Source organism: Gallinula chloropus, assembly GCF_964237585.1.
Source record: "Gallinula chloropus genome assembly, chromosome: 18".
Classification (NCBI taxonomy): domain Eukaryota; kingdom Metazoa; phylum Chordata; class Aves; order Gruiformes; family Rallidae; genus Gallinula; species Gallinula chloropus.
Window position 1 is genome coordinate 5087744 of NC_140103.1, and position 27440 is coordinate 5115183.

The window sequence follows — 27440 nt, forward strand, 5'->3', positions numbered from 1 at the left end:
CAGGGACCTGCAGCCCAGCGCCTGCCCCAGCCCCTCCTTCCAGCATGGTGGTGCAGCGTTGCTGAAGCCCCAGGACCCTCTCCCGGAGCCAGGGAAGGAGCTGCCCTTGCCTGGCAGCATGGACCAACGGGAAACTCAGAGGAAGGAAGCGTTAAAAAACAAAAGATGGAGCCAGGAGGATAAAAAAAAAGGTCTCCCCTTTGGTTAGTGTTTCCTACAATGGTTAAAACAAACATCTCTGCCCCCACTCCAGCGGCTTGTAGACAAAGGAGGGAGGGGAGTCTGGCAGGGTCTGCACCCCCACTCCCCAGCACAGCAGAGCAACGCTACTGCTGCCTACATCCCTCCCAGCAGTCTTAAATACCGGGATGGGGAAGCAGGGAGGAGAGGGACTGGGCTGCAGGGCAGGGGGAGGCTGGATTAGTAAAATGTACAAGTTTGTCTCCTATTTACAACCAATAAATACTGAAAAGGAAAAAAAAAAAAATCAGTAAACTTTGTTTTATACAAAAAAAAGTCTCGTTGCTGCTTCTCCCATGGTCAGTGTTTGAAAAACTCCGGTTAAAGCCCAAGGTGAGTGGCACTTTCTGCAGGTCAGGCAGTGGCAGCCAGGGCACCTGGAGTTCTGGGACTCCTCGCCCTCCCGCGCTGACCCAAGGTCTCTATTTACACAAGTCAGACAGAAGTTTGCTCTCCTCCTCGTTAGGCTGGCAGCGCTGGGGGCACGGCCCAAAGCTTCCCCCTGCCAGTAGAAGAGACACTGGCGTTTGATCTTTGGTGCAGGTTTGAACGTGGGCTGTCCGAGTCCAGCTGGATTGGGAAAAGGAGTGAGACCAGGCAGGTTTCCAGTTGTCAAGAGCACGAGGTGCCTCCTCCATCACGGCACGGACACAGCCCTCCTCCAGCACCAGTGTGGGGGCTGCATCCTCTCCAGCTCGCCTCCCCTCCCAAAACAGCCCAGGAGCATCCACAGCTTCTCCCAGAGGAAGGCCAGGCAGGGATGCGCGGCGGTGGTGATGCCAGTTATCCCAGGGAGGAAAGACACGGAGGTAAAAACAACGCCAGGAGCCAGGAAAGCCAGGAACAGGAGCAGCCTACGGGCAGCCCAGCTCACGTGGGAGAGGCGATGGCTCATGCACTGCTCCTTGCAAACGGCCCCTCGGCGAGTCGCCGCTCCCGGGCTCGCTCGGACACAAGGCACCTACGGCAGAGGCGGGCTCCAGCTCTGGGCTGGCCGGCGGCTGGACTTGGTATCGCACCGTGGAAGGTTAAAAATAACCAAAAAAAAAAAAGAAAAAAGAGGGAAAATAAACTGGAGATATCCCCCCTGCTGCCTTCCTGTGTAGAAAAAAAGACCTGATTGACACGGGAGTTTGTGCAGAGAGAGGCAGAGGCTGACACCGGATGCGCTCGCGGTGCGGGAGGGAGATGCACGGCTGTTCCCCGTGGGTGAGGGTCGCTTCTCTCGCCGTGCTGGGCAGACCGGGCGCAGCCAAGCCTGGAGCAGCCTGCCCCCAAGGCCCCGTTGGTGATGGGTGGCAGTGGGGCCAAGGCTAGAAGATGCCTTTGGCGATCTTCAGGCCTTTCTGCTTCATCCTGGGCAGGGTGGAGCTGGAGCCGTGCTTGATCTTCACCCCCTTGGAGAAGCCCCTCTTCTTGAGCACGAAGTCGTAGTTGGCAGCGGAGTTCATGGCGTAGAAGACGTTGGCGTTGTCGGGGATCTTCAGCTCTGGAAGGGACCAAGGATGGGGTTCAGTGGGGCACCCTTTCCCTGGCAGGGGCCCAGAGTGGGGCTGGGAGTTGTCTCTGGGTGCTGGGACCCCTCCTGCTGTCACCTCCCAGCCTGGCACTGCTTGGTTGCATGGCTGGCTGAGGACACAGCCCCCAGGACACCCCCCACACACACACCCCAGCACACACCTCTCTCCTCTGAGATGATCTGAACGAGCTCATAGTCCTCAGGCCGGTCCCCGTCCAAGTTGTGTTTGGCCATGGCCTTGCGAATAACGACTGGGGTCTTATCCTGGCTCGTCACCTGTGAGCACAGAGCGTTATTAACCCGGGGGGTGCAAAAGGCCGCATAGCTTCCCACCACTGTCCCCTCCCAAAATGGGCCAAGTGGGGCGAGCCACCCCTCCCTGGTGTCACCACAGGTGATGTCACCCGTACTAACCAGGATGCTCTTGTACATGTTGCCGTTGTCCACAGCCAGGCTGACGCGGATGATGCAGCAGTCGTCGACCTGCTGGTTGTAGAGGGGCAGCGAGAGGGAGGAGTAGCTGGAGATGCCAGAGACCGAGCGCTTGTGGGTGCGGGATGCCGTCACCGGTGTGGAGGAGACAGAAGAGGACGAGGCACTGCTGGAGCCTGAGCCGATGCCCGATGTGTCCAGGGAGGAGAGGGAGGTGGATTCCCAGAACTGGAGGGCAGGGAGGAGAGGAGATGCGGAGGACACAGTGGGTTTAGCTTCTCCATCAGCCACAGCCGGGGCGTACCAGCGCTGGGGGAGGGAGGCCAGAGGGGTCTCACTGACCTGTGACAATGGGGGGACCGACACAACTACAGCTGCCTGAGGCACAGGAGCCCTGCCACGCTGCCAGAGCAGCAAAGGCCAGGGGCCTCCCTAGCCCCGGCAGGTCAGAAACAGCCCCCTCAGGACCCCAACCCACTCCCCCCCAGCCCCAGCACCACGGGATGGGGCAAGTCCCCGCACGATGGCCACACCTGCCTTCGGAGGGCCTGACCCCAGGAGCTGCCCCATACCTTCTTCTCCTGGCAGTCGGGGGACTCGGGGATGAAGCTGATGTTGATCTCCTCCACGTCGGAGCTGCTGGAGCCAGCGGAGGTGACGCTCACGCTGTCGGTGGCATCCCCGCTGCACAGGTACTGCCCACACTTGAGCTGGTCGAAGGATTTTGAGTGGGAGCTGCCGCTGGCGCAGGGCTCGGTGCTCGGTGGCTGCCGGCTGCCAGGAGAGATGTGGGGCAGGTGAGAAGGGAGCAGGGCGAGGGGGGCCAGAGTCACCCCGTGCTGGCCCCCGCCTGCACCCCACATCCCACCAGGGACGGGCAGACTCACTCGCTCCAGCGCTTGATGATGCCTGTGTTTTTCTTTGCCTTCAGTGTGTTGCTGGCTGACTCCGACAGCGGCTCGATCTCGCACGACAGCCCGTAGCTGGGAAGGAGGGATGAGGGTTTGAGCTCTGGGTGCTGCTGCCGCGAGCGCCGTGCCAGCATGGTGAGGGCAGCAGAGCAGGAGTGGAGCACAGGGCAAACAGCTGCTCAGCAGCCAGAGGAGACAGCAAAGGGATCTCCTGACACAGTGGCAGCAACAGGACCCCAGACCCTGCTTGTGCTCACCTCTCGGCCTCGCTGAGCCGCTCCAGGCTGTGGAACCAGTCCACGAACTGGTCCTCCTGCGTGAAGCTGTAGTTGTTGCAGGCAGACTGCAACAGCTTGATCTGGGCAATGACTTCAAACTCCTGGAGCAAACAGAAGCCATGAGACCAGATCTGTCTCTGCCAGCCCCAGCCTCCTTCACAAACAGCCCAGCCCCATGCACACAGACACACATGACAGACCAGAACCCCCCTCCCCAAAAACGAAGAGCATGGCAGCAAAATAGGAGAAGGATCAACCCCAAAGTGAGTGGTTTGCACTAAGTCAGCCTCCTCCCTCCACCCTGCTGTGCTGCTGCCAGGGCAAAGCTCTCACCTTCCTTCTCTTCTCAAAGTTGATCAGCCCACCCTGGAAAAGAAGGAGCCAAAAATCAGTGTGGAGCAGGGAGAAGAATTATGTCCCCACCCCTCACTGCTCCCCGACTCGCTGCCACTGCAGCAAGGGTGTTGCTGCTGAGAGTGAGACCGGCCCATTTCCATGGGGGATGCACAGGGCACAGTGTCCCAGACAGGATGCTCTCTACAACTACTGGAATGGAGGTTGTGGAGAGGTGGGGGCTGACCTGGTCTCCCTAGTGACAAGTGATAGGACAAGAGGGAATGGTGTCAAGTAACACCAGGGAGGATTCAATTGGATATTAGGAAAAAATTCTTCCCAGAGAGGGTTGCTGGGCATTGGAAGGGGCTGCCCAGGGAAGCGGTGGAGTCTCCATCCCCAGAGGGATTTAAAAGATGTGCTGAGGGACACGGCTTAGTGGTGGCTGGCAGATGAGGGCGATGGTTGGCCTCGATGAGCTAAAGGGTCCCTTCCAACCAAGACAATTCGTGATTCTGATTGCATGCACAGGGTGCAGTGTGCGATGCAGGACGCATGGGGGACCAGCTCTCCATTTACGGGGCTCCGGGTGGCTGTGCAGAGGAAGGGGCGGATAGAGATGGAGGTACATACGTCCAAGAAATCTTTCATGGCAGTGTCGAGCATGACCAGGTCCGTGAGGAAGGTGCCAAGGTAGGGAATGGTGCCCTGCATCACGCCCTGTGGGGACAGAGGGGACAGCCGGGGTCAGCAGAGACCAGCCTGGGCATCTGCCGGGGAGGGGGCGTGGGGATGGCTGTGCCAGACTCACCATCTCCCGCTGCTGCTGCTGCCGCTTCTGAGCCCTCTTCGGGTTGATCTCCAAGGTGGCGAATTTGGACGTGCCCTCCTGGAGGGAGGAGAGGTGAGGTCAGTGTGGGCACACTAAAACACAAGCTAAACTTCACCCCTGCTCTTACTGGCACAACATTCCTTGTAGGGGGAAAGAGGGAATGGGAGCTGAGCTTCACAGCTCACTGGGAGGAGAGGCTCAGTGAACTGGAACTGCTGCTCCCATTTCCAGCTCTGCATTAATAACGTTCCCTTTCGCATTTTATGTCCTCTTGGTCCCCAAACTGGAGCTACTGGGAAGCTGCAGAGACATTCCACAGGGAAAAGGGATGTTTCCACAGCAGCCTTTCATGAACCCTACCACCCCAGCCGAAATCAGGAGGGTTTTGTGCTGGGCTGCTAAAACGCAGCCATCACCTGGTGAACTGGATCCCATCCCACTGCTGAATGGCTCAGCAAGCTTCAGGTGATGATGACTTTTGGGTGAAGAAGCAGAAAGTCCAGCAAGCTTTGGGCTTTTATTTTTGGCCCTGAAAGCCCCAAACCCTTGCCTCCTCCTCAGGCTCAGTGCAACCTGCCTACATGCCGCAACACACCTACACCCGTGCCTGCATCCCTGGCAGTGCTGCCAGGGCTTTAGCCTGCTGCTGGAACACTGGGGAAACTTCTGCCAGCATCAGCCTGAGCCACCTGTCAAGGGACAGGGCGATGCACGTGTGACCTCCCCATACCTTAATGAGAAGCTCCCGGCTCAGTGAGTGGTTGTTCTCATCGGAGAAGATCTCTGAGAGCTCGTGGAAAGTGCGGAAGCTCTCCCTGCTCAGGAGAAAACAAAGGGAAAAGTCAGCAACGCTGCCACGATGGGTCTCCTCCTTGGACTCTCTTCTGCTCACCCAAACGACCCCAGCTATGCTCCCAGCTCTAGCAGGACCTTGCTGCTGGGGGGCTACTCCAGGGTACTCCTCGTGCTCCTTAGACCCCTGACACCTTACGCTGGTCTCTGGGTTTTGGGCACACCCCAAGAGGCAATGCCAGAGAAGAGGTGATTCCATCTACACGTTCGAGGGCCACAGCCACAGCACAACCTCCACCTTGAAATCTCCCCACAGCTGCAGAAGCCCAGAAGATGCTGCTTACCGTAAGACCTCATCCCAGGTCTTCTTCAGCCGGTGAACAGCATTGCACTGCAGAGCCGAGAGGATGGCCCGGAGGGAGGAGAAGTTCTTCAGGATGCGGCACTCCTAGGGGCAGACAAGGAGATGACAGGACTCAGCGTTAAAGAAAGCCCAGGGACGTGCTGGGACTGGCACACCACAAACCCTCCCTCCTTGGGATGGCGAGCTGTCCTACCCGAGCCACTTCGATCCACCGCTCCACCACTTTAGCCCTCTGCTGTGGCTTCAGGGACCGGTCCCCGAGACACGTGGCGATGACGCAGTTGGCCACGCTGTTGAACTGAGAGACCGTGGCGCGGATGGTGGGCGCCAGGTGCTCTTTGCCCTTCTTGTCTCGCTGGGACCAGATGCAGCCCAGGCAGTGGTAAGGCACCACTTTCTTAAACAGCTCCTGGAGGACAAAAGGATGGAGACGGGTCTTTGCGGGGTCCCTGGGAAGGGAACAAGCCAGGAGGAAAAGGTGGAAGGGGAGAGGCAGGCAGCAGACGGGCAGAGCAGCACTGACTGGGCTGCTGAATGAATACTCACGGCATCCATCAGCGTGAACTGTTCTGCCACCATCTCTGGAGAGAAGGAGAGGAAATCCGGCTTCCCGTCCCCCACCCCGTTCTCCTCCACCAGCTGGAAGGTGCAGCTCCCATGGTCCACAGCTACAAGAGACAGTGTGAGGCTGAGCACAGCAGTGCTGCCACAAGCCGGGGCGCACGCTGACCCACGCCAGCCCCTGCGGACACCCACATCCCACCTCCCAGGCTTGTAATCCCCACCTGGCTTCACGCCTCGAGAAACAAGGCTGAGATAACAGGATAGTCATTTTAAACCCGGGCACAAGTGTCTGCAGGGGATTAAAGGCAGATTAGCTAAACCACTTAGAAATCCCACTTCTGGGGCAGTTGGATCAGCTTCCCACTGTGCCACCGTGGGTTCAGCCACTTGATAAGACCCAAGGTTGTGGAGACCCTTGATGCCTGCAGCCTCAAATGCTCCCCCCCTCTGCAAACAGGGAACAGACCCCCACCTTCTGCCTCAGACTCGCTCTGCTCTTGCTGTTGGAACTGGGCCAGCAGGATGCGGGCTCGGCGCTCCAGGTCCGAGCCGGGGATGTTGTGGCGTACGTAGGAGATGAGCTGCTTGAGGCAGGCATAGTCTGGGGGCTTGCGGAAGTCCTCTGAGTACTGGTCCAGCCAGGCACCCAGGATGGAGGAGATGGTGCTGTGTGGAAGGGGGAAAACACAGGCAAACCTGCATGAGAACCAGGTGCCAGGAGAAACCTGTGCGCACCTCAAGAGCCCCAAGCACCCAGAGCACCCCATGGTACAAGAACCTGAGAGCTACCACCCATCCCGTCCATCCACAGTGGTCAGACTTACTTCTTCAGCTCCATCCTCTCATCCACGACGTGCCTGGCATGGTCCCCATTTGCCTGCACATGGAGCTTGCCATACCTGGTGGGGTACAGAGAGAAGGCAGTGAGCATCCTGCACTCAGATGTGTCTCAGCACTGCCTCTTCTCCCTCCACAAGACCCCCAGCTCTGCCTGGGGGTTGGGATGAACCTTTCAAACACCATCCTGTTCCCCCCAGCCTGCCACAGCCCTTGTGTAATGGGAAGAGGGAAAAGCCAGCACTGGCCACCTCGTAGCCTGGTACCAGCTGGATGGGCTCCACCTGACTGGCAATTGTATCCTCCCTGCCCTGCCCCAAAACCTTCCTGCTGATGGGGTTGGGAGGAGCACATCAACCCTCCAAAGCGTGGCAGCAGAAGATGCTGGAGCTCTACTAACCAAGAGGGCTCAGACATCGGCCACCCCCAGCTGTGTTTTGGGGCTGAGAGCAGCCTCACCTGTTAAGCAGCAGGTCCAGCACTTGCTTGGTGGTGGCAAAGGCCCGGTACGTGCACAGGAAGATGGTGACGTAGGTGGAGTCATTGCCCTTGAAGGCTGAGACCAGGTACTCCACCAGCTTCTCCAAGGTCCCAGCTTTTATCGTCCGCACTTTACACGTCTCGTAGAGGTTTAAGGCCGACTCGTTCTCAAACTGCCAGGAGAGGAGCAGAAGTCAGTGGGATGGACAAGGACAGGCATGGTCAAGTGCAATGTGGTCCCAGCAGTTCTGCGAGCAGCCGTTGGGTTCTAGGCTGGGACCACAGCCCCCCAGCAGTGCACAGGACTGGAAAGGAAAGCCAGGTCTGCTTGGACACCAAGTATCAGCAACCCAGTGAGAAGACCTGTGTGTGAATTTAGGAAACCCCAGGACACGCCTCAGCATTGCCAAAATCTAGATGCAGATCAGAACTGCCCTTTTTTTCAAAATGGGGTTTCAAATCAGTTCCCCTGTGCCCCTTCCCGTGGGGCAGAGGCCAGTGGGTGCCCCAAATAAATACACGATTCCCAGATAAGGCTTGGAAGGACAGAGCATATGGGGGAGTGAGAAGAGGGCAGCACATGGGCTGGCATTGACCCTGCCAAGCCCTGACATCAGGTCACCGTGTCTCTGGCAGGGAAAAGTCAGAAACCAGCCTGTGGTGAGAGGCTGGCAGAGCCCCCAGCTTACCCCCAGCCATCGCTGCCCTTTGTTGGCCGTGTGATGGAGCTGCACTTTCCGGAGCGATATGCTGTAGATCACACCATCCTCCAGCTCTTCTCCAATCTCCTGTGTGGAGCTCTGCACGGGAGGACAAGATACACCGTGAGATAAGGAGGGTAGAGCACGGCAGAGATGCTCTCATGAGCTTGTATGAGGTGTCAGGACAAGCCAAAGGCGACAGCCGGGAAGCAGCGAGAGTCTCCCTTGCCTGCTCAGAAATGCAAACCAGGCTTATCCCAGGGTCCACCTGAGCCCACACACCAGCAGAGCCAGGACTTGGGAAAGCTGCTTTCCATCTGCTCCGTGTCCCCTGGCTCTGCATCCCAGCTCTCTGCAAACCCAAGCTGTGCCAGGGCCGGGCAGCGTGGGGATCCTTCGCTAGGCAGCGAGGGGAGTGGAAGGCAGTGCACCCTCATACCTGGCTGCCTCCCCATCCCAAAGCCTTTGCCTTTCCCATATGGTGGCCGTGATGTTGGTAATCTCTCCCTGTGGGAACTGAGCACTCAGTGCACCTTTGGTAATAAATATTAACCCTGCAACCCAGCTGCCCACAAGCTCTGGCAGTGCTGGCTGGGGAACACAAGGCAGAAATCCAAGGGGAGAACCTAAATTTGGGAGGAAACCCTGGTGAGCAGCACCAGGGTGGGCTCAAGCACAGCTAGGACAGGTCCCTGCACCCCTGGGGACAGCCACAGCCTGGCCCAAGGTTCGTGTTTCTGCCATCTAAAATTTGTCAAGAGAGGACATGGGCCTGCCCCAGCTCCCCCAGCCCCACGTGCCAGCGTGGGGTTTGGCTGCAGCTCCAGCCCCAAGGACAACTCAGTTCCCTCCTCCTCCTCCTCTCTCACCACGCTCTGCTGAGTCAGTGCTTCTCTTAAGAGGATTTATCCAGATCCTTTTAACCATCACGGGGATCTCCCTCACCCTCCATCCCCCACACCAAATGGTGGGAGACTCGGTGTAACACACGGCAAAAGCCTCTGCTCAGCAGATGGGGACAATGCCCGACAGCAGTAAGCCAGTTAGCAGAGCTGGAGGGTGACCATGCACTGGGGTGCAGAGGCTCAGGGACAAGCCCCCCTCATATCACACTGCCAGCCCGTGGCTTTCTGGCAATCGGCCTCTCAGCACATGAAAACTCTGAGCAGTGGCAGCAACCCAGGGCTCGCCAGGGGAGAACCTGCCATGGGGTGACCCAGGAAGGAGCTCTGGGAGTGCTGCTGCTCTCTGCAAAACATCCTCCCCTCAAACCGCTCCCCACAGACACAGGAGCAGCCGTACCCCAGCACCCTGGTTTCCAATGATGCTGAATCTCTTGAGGGACCCCGGACTGATGTATTGAACAAACACCTAACACACTCTTTAGCCATCATCCTCTATCATCACCATCAGAGCAGGAGTCACTGCGCTGTTATCACAACCTGCTTAAGTCAAACGCCTGTTGTTAGCACAGCATTAAGGCAGGGAACCACAGCCAGCTCAGAGAGTGAGGGGGGAACTTAAAAAAGCCTCCTGGTCTTGGTTTTACTGAACTGAGGACATATTTCCCCTGAGAAGGGTTACTGAACTTCTTCCTCACTTTCTGCTGAACCTGCTTTTCTCACATTTCAGGCCAGACCATCAGGAGGTTTGGTTTGCTGAAGCTTGCAGGAGCATTTGTGGGCTTCCAACCCCGACAGCACCTGCACATGGTGGTGAACAGACAGACATCCCTCTGTATGCCTGTGTAAGTCCACCTCTTGTTCCATGCTCTGGGATAAATCCCCAGGGCTGGCTGCGGGACAGTGCGGAGCTGAGCCCGGCTTCAGCTGGCCCAGGACTGTTTGGATGGCAGCCTGGAGCCCTGATGGTTGGCACCACCCAGCCCAAACACTGACAGGGCAATGAAAAAGTCCCTGAGCCCATCCTGACTCCCCACTTCTCTGCAGCCCTGTGTCACATCTGGACTGGGAGCCCCACCAGAGCCCATCTGTGACATCGGTGCCGGTACAGGGAAGATGAAGCTGTTTACACACGTCAGCAAGGGGAAGGTGAACTTGGTGTGCAGCTAAGGGCACTGGCAGCCAAGAGACTTGGGCTTCTCTCCCACCACCTCCCCATTTCTCCAGTGAAAGCTCACAGGAGCCTACACCAGGAGAGTCAGCCCCAACCCCACCAGCAGTGATACCTCGGGACTCTGCTAAAGCCTCACATCCACTCTCCATCAACCACCTACAGTGATGCTACCTAACTGGATCCCAAGTCAGCCAGGCCCTTCTCCCACCTCTTGCTGTTTCCAACAAAAAGAAGGAAAAGCCATGGGAGCTCTTCCCAGTTTGTCCACAAAGATGATCAGACCCTGGACCCACAGCTACATGCCACCTTCCAGAAACAACAGTGACGGATGCTTCCTGAGCACACAAGCCTACCAACAGTGCTTCACATCAGCTCTCCTGGGTGCTCTCCCAGTATTTATCTCCCAACCTTTATCTCCCAACCTGCAGGCCAGCCCTACCCTGCACATCTTCCAGGTGAGCTGCCTTTGGGCTGGAGGAAAGCTCTGGGTCCAGCAGGACCACACTCCTGTACAGTCTAACACAGGGAAGCGAATTGGCTGGGCGGTTGTAAACCCCAGACACAAATATCAAGAAAAATCAGATGCTTGCTGAGATGCAATTAAATTAATAAAGAACTCAAATGATACAGGAGGACAAAATGTCCCAAGGATCAACCCATGAATCACTGGCAGCTGCTGTGCAACTACAGTGGAAAGTATTGCCTCCGCTGTGCCGGGATCTTCATTCTGCATTTCATGTCACGTGCAGAGGATACACCCAGTGTTGATGTGCGTAGAAGCAAATTTTGTTTCCTTCCTAAATTCAAGACTGCCAGATTCATTCATTTTTTTTTTCTGGTCTTGCTGACTGGTGAGATACCCCCAAGTTCCCCTTTGCAGGCCACGCACGGAGTACGCAGCTCCCAGCACGCTCCAGCCGGGCTTGCGCCAAGAGCCAGGCGAGCTGCTACACTGGCACAGTTTAAAATTTGGCTATTTATATTCTGTGTGAGCTTCCCCTTTCCTACTGCTGCTTCTCCAAGGTGCTGATTGTGCATTCCAGGCATGGTGGTTAAAAACCAACGAAGCAAAAAGCAGGACAGAGCTGCTCAAGTCCCACTCTGGCACCAACGGCATGTTTCTGCCTTTGCAGATGAGGGGACACGGGGTGGGGAGAGATACAGACCCCATAAACCCTCTGTCAGTGGTTCAACCTGTGCAACTGAGCACCGCACGATGGCAGAGATGCAGGTGAAGTGTCCCTACTGCACTGCGCTGGTGGAAGCGATGTGGCCAACTGGCCCAGACTGCACTTTAAAGCCTGCAAAAAGACCTAGCAAAGTGTTCCTGCTAACTGCAAGCACGTTGATCAGAGAAACACAGAATCGTAGGGGTTGGAAGGGACCTCGAGAGATCAAGTCCAATCCTGCTGCCAGAGCAGGGTCCCTAGGACAGGTAACACAGGTCGGCGTCCAGACGGGGCTGGAATCTCTCCAGAGAAGGAGACTCCACACCCCCTGGGCAGCCTGTCCCAGGGCTCCCTCACCCTCACCAGGAAGAAGTTCTTCCACATGTTGGTGCAGAACTCCCTGTGCTCCAACTTGAGGCCATCGCCCCTTGTCCTGTCCCCACAGACCCCTGAGAAGAGGCTGCCCATTTCCCCCTCTGTCCCACACTTCAGATATTTATAAACACTGATCAGATCCCCTCTCAGGCTCCTTGTCTCAAGGCTGAACAGCCCCAGGTCACTCTGCCTTTCCTCACAGGGGAGATGCTCCAGGCCTTTAATCATCTTTGTAGCCTCCTCTGGACTATCTCCAGGAGATCCCTGCCCTTTTTGTACTGAACAGCCCAGAACTGGGCACAGTACTCAAATAAGATGACCAGGTGAGATTTCATGATATTCTGGAAACACATATCTCTGGTCACTGACATTGGACAAGGTCCAAGGGTGGCAGTATCATGGAGAAACCCCCTGAACCTTACAAGATCCCCAAACAAGTCCCCCAAACAGCCAGACTCTAGTTCCTGCAGCCAGCACAGCACCTCAAACCCCTCAGTGAGATCCTTGTCTTTTTTATACCAGGGAGCCCAGAACCGGATACAACACTCCAGGTATTGTATGGGTAGGGCATTTGCACCTTCCATCAAACTCATACAGAAGGGACTCAGCACCCCAGAAAGCGAGATCCCACACATTTCAAATTGGGCACCAAAAAAAGAGAAGACATAGACAACAAATGTTTGATCGTGCTTTCTCTGGCTCAGCATCCAATCCTGCTCCTCTCTGAACGGCAGGAAACGGGCCTCTCGATGGTGGGATACAAGGAAAAAGCCTCCTGTTTAGCTGGGGGGTACAGGACGCCCAACCCTGCAGAAACAGAGGCTTTTCCAAAAGCAGCCGCGAGTGAACTCGGCAGGAGTTCATCCCCTGAAACATGAAACTGGAGGTCCACACCAGATGGCTTGCCTGGCTTTAGAGACCGTCTCTTCCAACTCCAGATAGCCCCGGGGCTGCGTGAGCAACAGTGAGCTCCCCACGGAGAGTTCAAAGCACTGGTGACTACAGCGAGTAGGAATTCCTGCTCCGTGCAATCAACTCTTCTACTCTCTGGTTGAATGTTCCAGTACACAGCACAGCATCGAACCCCACGTCTTCAGGCTGAGGTTTAGTAACGAGCTCTCAGCCGTAGCCAAGGTTTGGAGCCCGGAGGAAGCGCGGCGGTGAGGGACGCTTCCGTGAGCAAGGCGCAGGGAATCTGCCTTCGCCTCTTCTCACCAGCCAACAAATGCAAAAGCCAAAGAGCAACTCAAAGTATTGGCTGGGAAATCTCCATGTCAGGAAGGGTCTGGGACCAGTCGTGAGGGTGGGTTTAGCACGACGGAAGCAGAGTGTGGGGTTAAGCGGGAGTGCGACAGCGTTCCCTGCACGTTACACAGGGACAATTATCCAACCATTACCAGGTCTTAAGAGCCCCGGTCCCACGTGTCCCTGGGTTAGTGTGCTGGCCTCCAAACACACAAAATAATGAACTGTTATTGGAAAAAAGTATTAATTCCAGCACACGTGGAAGAGGCAGAACGGCCTAAAGTGCTTTTACTGATGCTCCCTGGACAACAGCTGGTTTAGAGATCAAGATGCTGGTGTCACTCTCATCCCTTTCAGCTGGGCTACACAAAACCCCATTCCACACGCAGGTACAAGCCAGCACCAAGCCCCCTGCACCACCGTTTCCAGGGACTGCTGCTCCCAGCTGTGAGAGAGGAGCAGATACTAATGCTGCCCGTGGGATGTGGGAACCTGAGGAATGAACAGGGACAAGAAAAGGCAGAGCTGAGCCACGGGGACATCAGGAGTTTTGCGTTGAAGCTCCGTGTTTGCACAAGTTCAAAGGGGACTTGATGAAAGCCAGTAAGGCCAGAAACAGAAAATGGGGGGGAGGGGGGATGTTTGCAATCCCCAGCCCTTTCTCAGAATAACCTCTTCCCACCAGGATGGGCAACAGGCCTTTCTAGAAACGAAAGAAATCGGTTCCACCAAGAACCACAGACCCTCTGGCTGACATAAGCCCCGAGTTCACTTTCGTTTCACTCCCAGGAGCAAATCCTGAGCCTGTGTAACAAACAGCAGCGGCTCTGGGGCCTCTCACGTAAACTGAAGCACAAACCATTCTGTAAAAGGAAATAGGAAAACAGCCACCCCCGTCTAGTGAAAGGAAAACAACTGCAGTTCCGTGAAGCAAAGACGAAGACCGCAGAAGCAGAAGTACCCTCTGTCCTACCCATCCAAAATAAGCTCACGCAGCACATCACCCTTCCTCACGGGGACTTCCAGGCAAAAACCCCACGGCAAGACGTTCCCCTGTGGCTCTGCCCGTCAGGATCACCCATCCGCTCCTCACACGCATCATTTGGGAGTCTCCTTCCCCAGCCGCGCTCAGGGAGGCTGCTGAGACTCAAGGGAGCTGGCAAGGAACCTGCCCTATGTCCCCCGTGATGGGGAAAGGAGAGGTGCCCCGTGCTGGTGCCTACCAAACCCGGAGACCCATGGCACGTGCTTTGGATTAGCAGCCCCAGTGAGGGCTGGAGCACTCCTGCTCCCAAACACCATCCCAGTGATGACTGGTTTGATGATGGTTTTCTCTGCCATGGTCAGGCTGACCTCCTGCCATCTCCATTCTTCCTGAGCCATCATCCTGTTGCTGGTGATGGAGCTTGAGACCCTCAGGACCACTCCCAGCCCCCTGCCCTGGGTACTGCTCCCCGCACAGAGATGTTAGGCAGATGAACATGCTTCCTTCATGTTTTTGGCGCTCTCTGCCTTCCTTCCTGCCCACTCAAAGCCTCTTCAGACCAGGACTGAGTCCAGCAGCCCAGGGGAAACAGGAAAAGGAGAGAAAAAAAGAGACAGAAGCTAAACTTAAACCTACTTTGAAAAGGGGGTGACTTCCCCGGACACCACGACAGTGGTGAGAGCTGATAGTGTGTTCTCACCCATCAGCTGCTGGGCTCTGCAGCCCAGCTTTCCTGACAGCCTTGGCTTTCGCTTTGCTCCAGGTGTTTTAGTTGGGAAAGCGGCATGGCAGCAGGGAACAGCCCTGGGGCTGTGCATCACCCAGCACCCTGCACTCCCAGGAAGCAGGATGGGGCAGAGGGAGGGGGCACATCACCCCATATCTGCCTCTTCTGGGCATCTTACACCTCTTCCCTTGGGGTCTGGGGCTGCCCAAGACCCATGGCCAGTCCGATCCTGCCTCTGCAACCCAGAGGGGTTAGAGACAATATTCCAAAGCAGCCCTCTCCCCCCTCCTGGCTTAGGAAGAAGAGAAGGCAGCGGCTGGCGGATCGGTTACAAAGACATCTTGTGACTCGCACGCAGTGAGTCAGTGGCTGGAGTGAGGATTAGGAGCACAGTGCTCAGGTCCAGAAATGAGGCAGAGCAGATCCACAGGGTTCCTCCCCCATTTGTTTTGGTTTGCTTTTAAAGAAAACCAAGAGCCTTCCTGCATGAAGAGACTTTTTCGCTCTTTTTATGGTCTGGAAATCAAGAGTCAGAGATCCACAAGGGTGGTCATATCCATCCCCTCCAGCCTCCAAGGAGCAGGATCAAGCCCCCTGATGATGTAGATCTGGGGGGATCAGCCTTGCTAGTGGGTATCCCTGAGGAAAAGCAAGCTCCACCTGCAAGTGGCAGTGCCAGAGATGCCTGCTTAGCACCAACCCCTCTGTTCTCCTAACACCCTGGAGCACATGAAGACCACCACCACCTCTCTTTGAGGCTTCCCCTATCCCGCTGGGATGGGCTCCCTTCGCAGGCTGCTGAAGGTTTAGAAGAAAACCAAGTGCAGCAGGTTTTGCTTCCTCTCTTAAGTCGACGGAAAAAAAAGATCCCGCCGACACAGCAGTTCCAGCTCTTGCTCCACAGTCCCGAGCTTCGCCTTTGCCATCCCTTCGGCGTGCGTCCCGGCTGCATCCAACGCTCGATGCCAACGCCTACGCGGAGTCAGACTTGCACAGGAGGGACGCAGCTGGCCTTCGCTTACAGAGCAATTCCTCTGCTACCAGCTTGCCTAGAGCCCGGGGGGGGGGTAATTACTGGAAGTGAAACCAGCACATGACTGGTGACAACTGGTGTGTAAAAAGAAATAATAATTACTTAGCACACTTTGCTCTGTAAGGGTAAATAAAAGAGTGAGTGGTTCAGAGCAAGTCGTTTTGGCTCCGGACAAAGGTCTGTGTTTCCCCAAGGTGGGACAAAAAAATCTGCAAGACATGTGAAAGAAACGAGTTCAAGAACTGATTATCTGTGTCCACCTGTAAGCCACGTGCGACAACAGCTCGTAACGCCGCCTTCAAAGGTGAGGAAAGCCTGGGTGCGTGTCCCAAAGAGATTCCTGCTGGACCTAACGTCACCCGACTGACTCCACCACGGAAACATGGCCCTTTCGCACCGGGTGGGATGCTGCTGTGGCAGCAAGAGCTGCCATGTACCTGTATGTGGAAAGGGTGGTGATGAGGTTGGCATTCAGAGCTCACACACCTTGGAATCGACTGGTATGGCCATTCCTGAATGTCAGTCACGTCTTAGCACATGTTAACCAGAACACACAGACTTGCTCGCTGTTGTAACTCCGGGGCAACGCTTGTCCCTCAGCATGGTGCTGTCCCATCAGCATCTGCAAGCTAGCCACCTACCCCAAAAGTCAAGTCTTTACATTCTCTACGGAGACATCAAGCCTTGAATAAATATTCTCCTGCTCTCAGCTCACAGCCCATGTGCCAGTCCAGATAGCCAAATAACTGATGTTGAGAAGCATCAGCAGCCCTAGAACCAGCTGCTTTTGTCAAACCTCCTCCTTGCACGAAGCACACACCTACAGCATGAGCAACGTGCAGAACGGGCAACGCAATGACGATGGCTCCATCCATAAAACAACAGCCCGGATTCAGGAGCACCTCGTTCCACACTGACCCATCCCACCAGCCCCATGCCAATATTCCCAGGCAGTTTTGCCAGGCCCCATTCCCAATAAGCTGCAAACGGCTGCGCTGTCTGTGCAGGAACCCACCTGTGGTACCTTGCAGAGGCAGGCAAAGCAAGCAGGGAGTCCCAGCTTTCTGTACTTCTGAAGGGGCACGGGTTAGGGTGGACAAACTGGAGGCTGTCCAAGAGCCGTGGCCCTGTCTGGCTAGTGGTAACTGTGCCCTCACCCCTTTGTTTCCATTTGAACAAGGTTAATTTTAATTCAGCTCAAGACACATCCTTATCTTAGATAAGCTGAACCAAAACAAGCCCTCGTGAAATAAACGTGTCCACCCAAGTGTTTACACTGCCTTACATCAACTTACATTCCCTCCTGGTGCGATTAAAGTGTGGGCAAAGCTGACAAGCACAGACCTCCTGGGTACCCCCCCAAAAATTCCATCACCACAGCCTGTGCAGAGGAGGATGCTGGGAGGGATCCAGCTGCCCCAGCCCACCCTGACCCCGGAGCAGGGCAGGCTTGGGCACTCTCCCAGCCTGGCTCAATGGCACCACTGTGCACCGGGGCCGGAGAGGGGCTCGTGGTGCCGGTGGCGCAGGAACAGCCTCGCCGGATGGCTCGCTCTTTGTGTGCGTGTCTGCACCAGGGTGACCCAGTAAACAGCTGAAGCAGAGAAAATGCAGGAACAATCCAGCGCAGGGAGGCAGCGAGGGGCTGCTGGTGAGAGGACGGGAGGAATAAATGCGAGCCTTTGTTCCCCAGCCGTGCCCCTCGCGCCCCACTCCCACCCCGGCCGGGATGACGTCGGGTGCCTCCATTTGCTGCCGATGTGTTTCCTGGGCTGCCCTGCGTGGGGGTCTGGGCTGAGCCCGCCTGGTCCCAGGCTCCTCCTGACACCCACAGCCCCAGCCTGTCCCACCGCATCCCAGATGTGGGTTTTGGACCATCCCCTTATCTCTGGGGAAGGGCTGTGAGATGTTCTCCTCTGGGTTGCTCTCCCCTACTTGTTCCCCTCCCTGGGGCAGCGATGGGAAGCTGGAAGGGGGGAACAGCCACCACTTTTACTTTGTAATCAAGAAAAATCTCACCTTGGGAGTGTTACTTAAATAGGTGTCAACAAGGCAGTGGGTGCTATATAAGCAGGTACAGAGACAGGAGTCAACAAGCCGATACCTGGGGGGCCTGCAATCAGGATGCTCAGTCAACTAAGTCATTTCCACAGCTGAAGCAAGGAGAGCTTAAGTTTAATTGGCACCTTTGGGGAGAAAACAACTGAAAAAAACAATTAAAAAAATAAATCCAGCTGTTTTCAAGTGCCTGAACATGCACACTGGGAGCCCAAGCAGGGAGGTTTGGACCAGGGCCCTGCCCTGGGAGCTGGGTGTGCCGGATCCTGCGCATCCAGAGGGTGCGGGGCGGCTGCAGTACGAGGAACGTGGGCGTCCAGGCAGGGCACAGGCACTCAGGGTGGTGGGATGAATTCCCACCCTGGACCCTCAGCTCTGCATTTGTAGGTGCAGGTCCTGCCACAGACTGCATCCGAGCATCAGGCAGAGCAGGACATGCAGACAGCCATCTCATCAGCTGTCAGCCAAGCCCCCGGGGGAGGGGGCAGGCAGCAAGTAGCCAGCTTCACACGGGGCTGCTCTGCTTTCCCATCCATCCTGATTCAGCGCAGACTTTTGGGACCATGTTTGCTTGTGCCACTTAAGACACAGCCCTTTGCCCTTTTCCAGGGATGGCCAATGATGCAGGCATACCAGCGTCTGCAGCGACACACCTGTGTCTGCTCGGGGACACCGGGCATCGGGATTTCGATGCAAACAAACGGGTGTCTGCAGACAAACAATCCCTCGTGTTACTAGAGATGTTTCACAGTGGGTAAAACACCCTGCAAGGCAGCCTGTTCCTCCTGGCCATGGCACTTTGGGGAGCCAGTCCAGGCACGCTCCCACCCTAGCTCGTCTGCTCCTGCCGCCCTGCTGGTCCATCCCCTGGGATCCCTGGCTGCTGGTGAGCATCCCTGTGGCTCGCTCTCCTGCCTTGGGGGGACAAAGCCTGGGATACTCCAAAAGCCGATGCGCACCACAGCCGTAAGACAGCATCAGAGCGAAGGGGATAGGGATGCCCACCTTCCTTCCCAGCTCTTTCTTTTGACATTGCTTGGACTAATAAGGGTCATGCCCAAACAGTCCCATCCTCCCAGAGACAAGCTTTGCGGTGAAACACACTGAAATCCATGGGAATGAGGACTGGGAGAGATGGGGTCTGTGGAATACCCCCCTCCCCCAAGAAGCACCTCAGGGAGTGTTTGTTATGACACCAGCATGAGCCATAGCTACGCTCTGAGTCACCCCCGGCACGCTGCAAGGGAGGGACCAGCCAGGCCCGTCTTAATGCTGGTTCTCACTGTTGCAACCGGGACTGAATCTAGAAAACCACATTGTCTAGAAACCCAGTAATCCCAGTGACAGTCACCAGCAACGGGCATCACGCAGTGCGGGGATCTGGCCAAGGGTTCCTGGACCAGGACTGCTGCTGGGACCAAATACCCATTAAAATAAAAGACTCAAAAGCAAACCACTAGCAACATATGGAGAAAAGCTGGGCTGCCTGAAGATGATAAACCGAACTGAGCATAGCACTGCAGCACAGGAGAAACGAGGGCTGCCCAGGGCAGTTGTGGAGTCTCCTTCTCTGGAGATACTCAAGACCTGTCTGGATGCCAATCTGTGCGACCTGTCCTAGGGACCCTGCTTTGGCAGGGGGTTGGACCCAATGATCTCTTGAGGTTCCTTCCAATCCCTACAACTCTGTGATTCTGAGGGCGATGCCATCAGCTCCAGTTAACATCCCCATGTCTTCCAGCTCAACAGCTCTGCTGTGGGCAGCAGAGCCAGACCCTGTGAGCAGCTGGTCACTAGCTGAGCCTTTCAGGCAAGTGTCTTTGAACAAAAGCATGGGCTTTTGGCCTAAACTGGGAGGTGAGGTTCCCAACTACAAGAAGGTTTGTGCTTCAGCATCCCCATTTCCTTCCCACAGCCAAATTTTGGTGCTGTCAGTCTCGGGCAACATGCTTCGTTTTGCCCAGGTTGGCTAAACGACCATTTCCTGAAGTTAATTCCAGCCCTAAGAAGCAAACCCAAACCAAACACATCATTTCAAAAGCGAACACGCCAGCTCCAGCTTGGGAGCCCAGCACAGGCTCTCAGCTTGCAAATCTCCATGGAGACCCGGCCACTGCAAAGAGCAGGGAAAGGTTATGTGGTTTTGCTCCATCACACGGAAAGAAGTTGGGGTAGTGAGCCCTTTGAGGAGCAGGTTTCCACTGGGGCTCAGCTCAGCTGCTGTTTGTTAGAGTGTGGTTAGCAGAAAGAACAGCAGCTCTAAAAGTAATGCCTCAGCAATCCAGATGAAGTTGCCTCCGATAAGTTTCCTCTTCAATCTGCTCTGTTTGCAAGTTAAAACAACTTTTTCCCCTCCTCTCTGGTCATCTCTGATGACTCGGTTAATGCCTGGCAGCCAGAGCCATCTCCATCCTGTCCTGCCTCTGTCAGCCCTGGGGCTGGCCGGGCAGCGGTACCCATCATGCACCCAGCACCCTGCACACAGGGCAGGATGACACCCTTCCCCGTCCCGATGTATTTCTGACTGCAGGGCTCATCGAAATACCAGCTGTGCAATGAAAACAAACCTCCTGCCGTGGAGCTGCGCGAGGGAACCGGGCCACGCGTGCCTCTGCCGGTGCTTAATCACCACTGACATTTAGCTGTCACGTAACTACTGACCCTCAGGTATGCTGCAGAGAAACTCTTGGCTGTTATCTAATGTAAGAGCTCTTCCCTGATAAGAGCCTGTGCCAAGCACCGGGAACATAACCAGGAACTTTAAGGCTTATTTGCATCAAACCAAACCAGGTGGAGAGGGACAGAGGTTTTAGGTGCTCTGGAGTCACCACTTCACTGCATGGAAGGAGAGTGGGTGTTTGCTGGGTGCTGCCCTGACTACGGCCCAGCCCCAAGCAGAGATTTAGGAAAGGACTTTCTTCTGAGAGAGCTGTTCCCTGCTGTTCAGAGAACAAACGGCCCAGCCACAAAAGCCCCTCTGCAAACACCAGATTACACGTGAGCAAAGCTACTCCTGTCCCTGCTCCCACCCCCTCCCTGTGTCTCCACTGAGCAGCCATCCCAGGAGATAGAGCCCCTGAGAGCGGCTGGCACTGCTCTGTGCCAGAGCTCAGCTCCCTTTCCCTAACGACTCCAGAGCAAAGTCCAAACGCATCTTTATCAGAGCTCTGCGAGCCAGGCCAGCTGGGGCTGCTGCAATGTGTACCGAGCCCCACAGTGGGACAGGAAGGAGACAAACCGACACCTGAAGTAACCAAACAGCTCGGTTCCTCCCGTGCTGCCAGGCTGCCCGGGCAGGCAGGCTCCAGCTGCAGGCTGCCATACAGCCTGATGCTCCATGGGACTCCTTGGGCACCCAGTCCCTCCTCGTCAGAGCCCCCATGCCAGCCTCATTTTCCAACCTACAGATGTTTAGTGCTGCAGAACCAAGATCCTACTGACCTCCCCCTGCAGCAAACGCCACACAGTTTGGACAGACCATAGATGCTGCTTGTCAGACCTAAAACCAGCACCACACATGGGATAAACAAACTAACCTATGGGAGGTGTGAGCCTTACAAGTCAACTCTTTTTTCCCCCAGGCCCAAGGGATGCTTCAAACCCCGACACTCCCCCTCCCCCCATCCACTCTGCTATCCCACCAAAGCCATGCACAAACCCTGACCCGCCACGAGCCGCGCGGGAGCCCCCCGGCCCCCCCGCCAGCAGCTCAGCCAGCTTTGTATCCAAATCCTGCTCCTTAGCAACCACATTTTTTTCCCCCCTCTTGCTGGGTCCGTGGGAGATGGAAGAAATATTTGAGAACTGAAGCAGCCCTGCTGCAAGTATACATTCAAATGAAAGGACCGTGGCGGCCCGAAGGCCAGTCACCAGGCAGCTCTGGAGATAAGGGCATTACAGAAAGTGCACGCAAGGGATGCCCGGCCTTTCGATGTGGTCTGGAGTGACCTAAATAAGCTCTCTGCGCCTTCAATTACACATCCCCGGGGGACAGCCCGGCTGGCAGTCAGAGAGCAGGGAAGGGTGATGGAGGAGGTGCTAGTGGTGAAGCCCTTCCTATGGCTGGACCCCCTCCAGTGGGCCTAAAACCAGACTGTGCTCTGGCCCTAGCTGGGGGGTGCCCACAGCTGACACCCCAGCTCTGAAGCAGTGGTGGTGGCTGACAGAGCCGATGCTCCTTTCGCTCATCACACCCCAAACCCAGGCACATGGGAATGTGGAAGCACTCCCAGACCACATTTAGCTGTCCCTGCCTGGCAATCCCATCCCAACAGCCAGAAACAGATGGCCATAGCGGAGTGATGGTGTGATCTGGGGGACCCCAGAGCGCCCCGAGCTCCAGCATGGGACCTCCTGTCTCGCCCGTTGCAAGGAGTGAAGCAGGGGTGTGGGGGTGCCTGGGGACGGGGCTTGACTGTCCAGCCTGGGGGTAAACAAAGATTTCAGTTTGCAGGGCTGCCAGACTGGTACTTAAAGGCACTGAAATCTCAGCGAGATCCCAGTGCTGGGGGGGTTTCCCACCCCTATGGAAACACAGCACGGCAGCCTCCAAGTAACCTAATCCTTATACAAACATATTTAGAAGCCTCTATCTAGCTGCTCCTCTAACCATACCAATAAAAATATCCCTCCCACCTCTGTTACTCCCATCCTGCAGCAGCCACCAACAATCAGCATCCCCGTCCTGCTCCCTGCCTCACCGCCCACTCGGAACACTCCTGGAAGGGAGCCAGAAGGTAGGTCCCCATCCAAGAAATACCAACGGATGATGTTCATCTGGCAAATTGCAAGGGGCATATCGGGTTGTGCCTGGGGGAGGAGAACAGGCTGGGAGAAAAAGATCTTCCTCCAAAGGCACCATAGGAAGCCAAAGGAAAATGGCTTGTAAAAGCTATCTTTGCCCCTCCCTCCCCTCCTTCCTGGTGGTAAAGAGCAAGCCCTGACCTCCAAGGCATCTGGGCTGAGTAATTTGGAGTTCTGGAGGATGTGTTTAGCAACTGAAAATCTCCTAATTGTTCAGAGAACACAGACAGAATAGCAAGGGGACAAGTCTTTTTGATACGTGTCAACCCAGCCACTTTCTCTAGAGGTTCACAACTCAGTGGCCTGAAAGTTTCGGTCTGTGTCATCTGCAGCCCTGCTTAGGACACGCTTGGCCAGCAAGGACCAGGATGAGGGCCACCAAATTCACTTTGTGGCTGCCACCAGACAGGAAGGACTGACACTCGCTGCCGATTTGGGGGTGGACTGGAACTGGAGAAGTCAAAGCAAAAGCTCTGCAAAGCCACTCAGCCTGTCCCTCACTCGAGAGAGTGTAAATTTTCCATTCCCTGTGGTTAAATCACAGCGAGAACACCCGGCAGCACGTGGTCTCAGGACCTGAAGCAGAGCTCCACGCCATGCTGCGGGGATCGATACCGTTGCTGCGGGATACAGGCAAAGGTTTGCCCTGCTGACATCCACGGGGGGCTCAGCTGAGGAGCGGAAAACAAGATCCACGTTCCCTGCAACCTGCCCAGCAGCTTTCCAGGGATCCTCTATTCCCTGTGGGACCAGCCTATCCACCCCATAAGCTGGCACAGCTCCACCGAAACCAGCTCGGTCCCAGCGCGGGGGACACGCCGAGCCCGGGAAGAACAACTCCCTTTGGCAGCAGTAACAACCCCGGGGCTCCCACCACAAGCCCAGGGACCGGCGGCAGCGCTGCAGGGACTGTTACCGGGGGTTAGCCAAACACTGACGGTCTCGGGGGGGGGGTTCTTATCCAAATAACCCGCTCCTCCTCCCAGCGTGCATCCTGCAGAACAGCTCTACCCCAGGGTTATAAGCGCACCAGGACAGTTATCACAACACTGACACTCTCACTTTCCCCCCCCACCCTTTCCCCAGTCCTGCACTGGAACGCCGACAAGCACAGCCCACCCAGGGGGGGCTCAGTGAGCAATGCAGAGGCCCCTGCATGGGAACACACTAGAGATGTGTGGCCCTCTGAGCATATCTAACTGCTCGGGAGGCAGCGGGTCACTGTACCCTGTGCTGGGATGTGCCCTTTCTTGCACATGGAGAGTACAGAGAAGAGAATTTGCCCTCGAGTTGTTGAGGGCTGGGAGGGAAGGCCAAGCAATCAGATGCTGGGACTGAGCTCTGACCATCACGGACCCAGACACCCCCAGAATTCTAGGTAAAGATGGCTCCAGAGAAGGTCTGGCAGACAGCCGAGTCCCTCCACTGTGCTCAGGTGAGCAGGGACTTGCTGAGGTGCAGGGGGGCCATGCAAAGCCACCCCCAAACCCAGGGACTTTTCCTCTGCAGCCTTCATCACCCAAAATGCTGCTAAATCCTCTCGGGAGCCTCCTCCATCCGGGGTGTGTGGGGGCTCAGCCTCTCCCCTGGGGTAAGAGCAGCAAGCTGCATCACCCCCTCTTTTCCTCCCCACCCCTCTTGTTCTCCCTGCCAAAAGCATGGCCCCTCAGCCTCCCGGAGCGCGGAGGGCCAGAGAGGCTGGACTTCCTGCCAGGCATAACACGAACCAGATGATGTACTCCAAACAATGTCAGTACGCCCACCCCCAGGAGAGAGAAGCAGGGAGGGGAAAGGGGGGAAAAATAAGCTGGATGGAGCTTTCATGAACTCAGAGCTGATGAGCCCCTGCCACTAGGCCAGGGGAGAACCCATACGGCCAGAGCCTGAGGTGACCAAAGCTCCCTCGGAGGTTATGGAGTAGATCATTTATCGCTGGGAGAAGGAGCCATCCCCCCCCGAAACACAGGCTGCCCTGTGTGGATATCTGCACAGTAACTCTAAAGGTTTTAGTGGTGATTCCCCCCCCTCCGCCACCCCCCTCCAGCAGCAGGAAGCACACAGAGCTGAGAAGCACATCTGCAGCTGGCTCTAAATCCCAGCAAAGCCAGACTTGCTGACCCTTGCTAATATTAACCCCTGCACCACCAGCCCGCAGGGCAGGGTGGCTGCCCTGGAAGCGGCACTGCTGCACAGCAAAGCTGAGCTTCTCCCAACACACCGCTTGCTTGCTCAGGACCAATAACGCTCCTGGCACGCTCTAAGGTGATCATCCATTACTAAGAAAAGAGCCACATCCCTGACTCAGATTATTTCGGGTGCCTCTGCACGTAACTGCCATCAACAAACCGCTCAGACTGAGACTTCCGAGGGGACCAGTCCAACTCGGAGCCGCCCCGGGGTCGAACCCAAAGCAGCACAAATATTTTGCATCCTCCAGCAAAGTCCCCCCCGATGATGCCCACAACCTCCCCAGAGGACGCTTCTGTGATTTAGACGAGCCTAAAGCCTTTACAAGCAGCTCGGATCTAAGCAGACTCCTGCCTCCAGCAGTCAGGCTCAAATAAAATATTAAAAGCCCCTGGTTTTAGCAATCTGCCCCTTTTCCGGGGCAGCTCTTTGGTTTCTCCCAGCAGAGAGCCTGGCAGCCTGCCGGCCTCAATGGCACAGGGACAGACAGCAGAGAAATAAAGAGGGGGGGGAGGCAGACACCCATTTATTAAATAAAACCAAGCAGCACCAGGCGGAGCAGCCTGCCCGCAGCCATGCCCTTCCAAGGGCCGGGCTGGCTTTATCCAGGCTGCCAGCGAGGCGGAGAACCCCAAACTGGAGAGGGATGCGTGTTGGCGCTGCCTCCGTGCCCCGACCCCGCTGAGCCCCACCCCCCCCCCCTAAACTCATCGCAGCAGTGATTTTCCCCGGACTCACCTCCAGCGGCGGCAGGTCGGGGTCGAGCTGTGTGAAGCTGTGCAGCACCACGGGGCTGCTCTCCCCGGCCACCTCCAGCCTCACGCCGCCCCAGAGGCTCCGCGCCCGCCGGCAGCCCTCGAACATCCTCTCCGGGGCGGGCGCGGAGGCATGGTGCGGGGGGCCGCGCCGGCGGCTCACCATGGGCACCGCCGCCGCATCCCCGGCGCCACGCTCCGCCGCCGGCCCCGCCAGCGCCCCCGGGATGCTCCCGGGGAGGGACCGATCCGGAGCCACCGGGGAAGGGGAAGAGAAAGAGCGGCGGAGGCGGGAGGAGGGTCGGAGGGGAGAGGGAGGCGGCGGAGCGGCCCGGGAGCGCCCGCAGAAGCGGGGCAGGCGCCGGGAACCCGCAGCCGCCCCCGCCGCCGAGCAGCCTGATGTCACCGCGGGGCCGGGACGGAGCCGGCGAGGCTGCAAAACCAGGCACTGGATTTCCTCCCGCAGCCTCCGCCCGCCCGGGGGCCGGCGCAGCTCAGCTCGGCTCGGCTCGGCCCGGCCCGGCCCCCGCGGGGAGGCGGGGAACGGGGGGAAGGAAGGAGGCGCGGGACGCGGAGCCGGGGGAGGAGACCGAGCTGGGAGAAAACACCCCAACCAACCTCCAGCCCGCAAAAACGCGAGGCAGGAGCCGCGGCGCGGAGCCGGCGGGGGGAGCGGAGGGCGATGCTGGCCGGAGCCCCCTGGGGATGGTGAACGGGAGCAGGAGGGAGGAGAGCAGGGGTGGAAGAGGAGCCTTGTACAGCCCGCACAGCACCCAGCTCTGGGGCTCAGCCCCACATCACCCCACTCCCCCCCCTCCCCACCCCGAAGAAAAATGAATATTAACAAATGAATATTAACAGCAAGTTTTGTGCCCTCCCAGCAGCTCAGCCCCCCACCAGCAGCACCGTGTGTGTTCTGAGCACTGCCCAGCCCTTCACCCCGTGCAGCTGCATCTCGTGGGGTGACACGGTCACAGCCCCGCGGGAAGAGGGGGGGGGACTCATCCCCCCAGGGAGAACGAAGGGATGTGACCGAGGCCACGCAGCGCGTCAGTGCCAGGAGCAAGGTCTGACCCCTGCCCCGCGCCAGACCCCCGATGTGTGGGCGAAGGGGGGACCAGGGCACCTGTGCTTGGCCCAGCAGGGACTCAAGAAGAGAGAAACAGGCTAGATCCCACTTCAAAGAGGCCCCAAGCCTCCAAGGCAATGCTGAAACACCCTAAAACGTGATTTTGTTTTCACTCATCATCCCCTTGAACCCAGCACAGCGTGCTCCCCCCCGCCCCCATCTCCTCCCTCCTCACATGCCGCCAGCAAACTGCATCACAGGGTCCGGGTGGCTGCTGCTGACACCACCAAAACCCAGACTTTTACGCCTCAGCTCCCTGTGCAGCTGAAATAACACCGGCCTCCCAGCCCTGCAGCTTTCCTTCCGATGGGAACACGGAGCAGAGGCTCATGCATGAGCTCTGCCAAGGGCACCAGCAGCTCCTGCCTGGGCAGGAAAGGATTAACAAGGCTGCCAGGGATAGGACACGCTTCAAACTTTAACATTTACCAAGCAGGAGGATGAGTGAGGACAATGTGGGCTATTGTCCTGCTTATCTGGAGCCACAGAGGGTCAAGGGAACTTCCTTGGACACTGTGGGAAAAGGGACCCAGCTGTGCACCAGCGCCTTGTGCTGCCCAACGCAGCCCAGCACCTTCAGGATGGGTGCAACGTGGGTTTTAACTCTACCCAGGC

The 27440-nt window shown here is 56.9% G+C and overlaps 1 protein-coding gene across 1 annotated transcript; it reads right to left on the reverse strand.

Annotated features, from left to right (window-relative positions):
- Window positions 1–1394: 1394 nt before the first annotated feature.
- Window positions 1395–25877, reverse strand: RALGDS (ral guanine nucleotide dissociation stimulator). Its single transcript, XM_084272386.1, has 18 exons — window positions 25680–25877; window positions 8272–8382; window positions 7562–7755; window positions 7090–7164; window positions 6738–6931; window positions 6248–6369; window positions 5895–6110; window positions 5682–5785; window positions 5276–5360; window positions 4525–4602; window positions 4347–4433; window positions 3714–3746; window positions 3360–3481; window positions 3079–3174; window positions 2764–2965; window positions 2174–2533; window positions 1921–2035; window positions 1395–1729 (listed from the first exon to the last, which is right to left on the reverse strand). The coding sequence occupies exons 1-18, from the start codon at window positions 25860–25862 to the stop codon at window positions 1554–1556; spliced, it is 2553 nt and encodes an 850-aa protein (XP_084128512.1). The 5' UTR covers window positions 25863–25877; the 3' UTR covers window positions 1395–1553.
- Between the last annotated feature and the right edge of the window lie 1563 nt (window positions 25878–27440).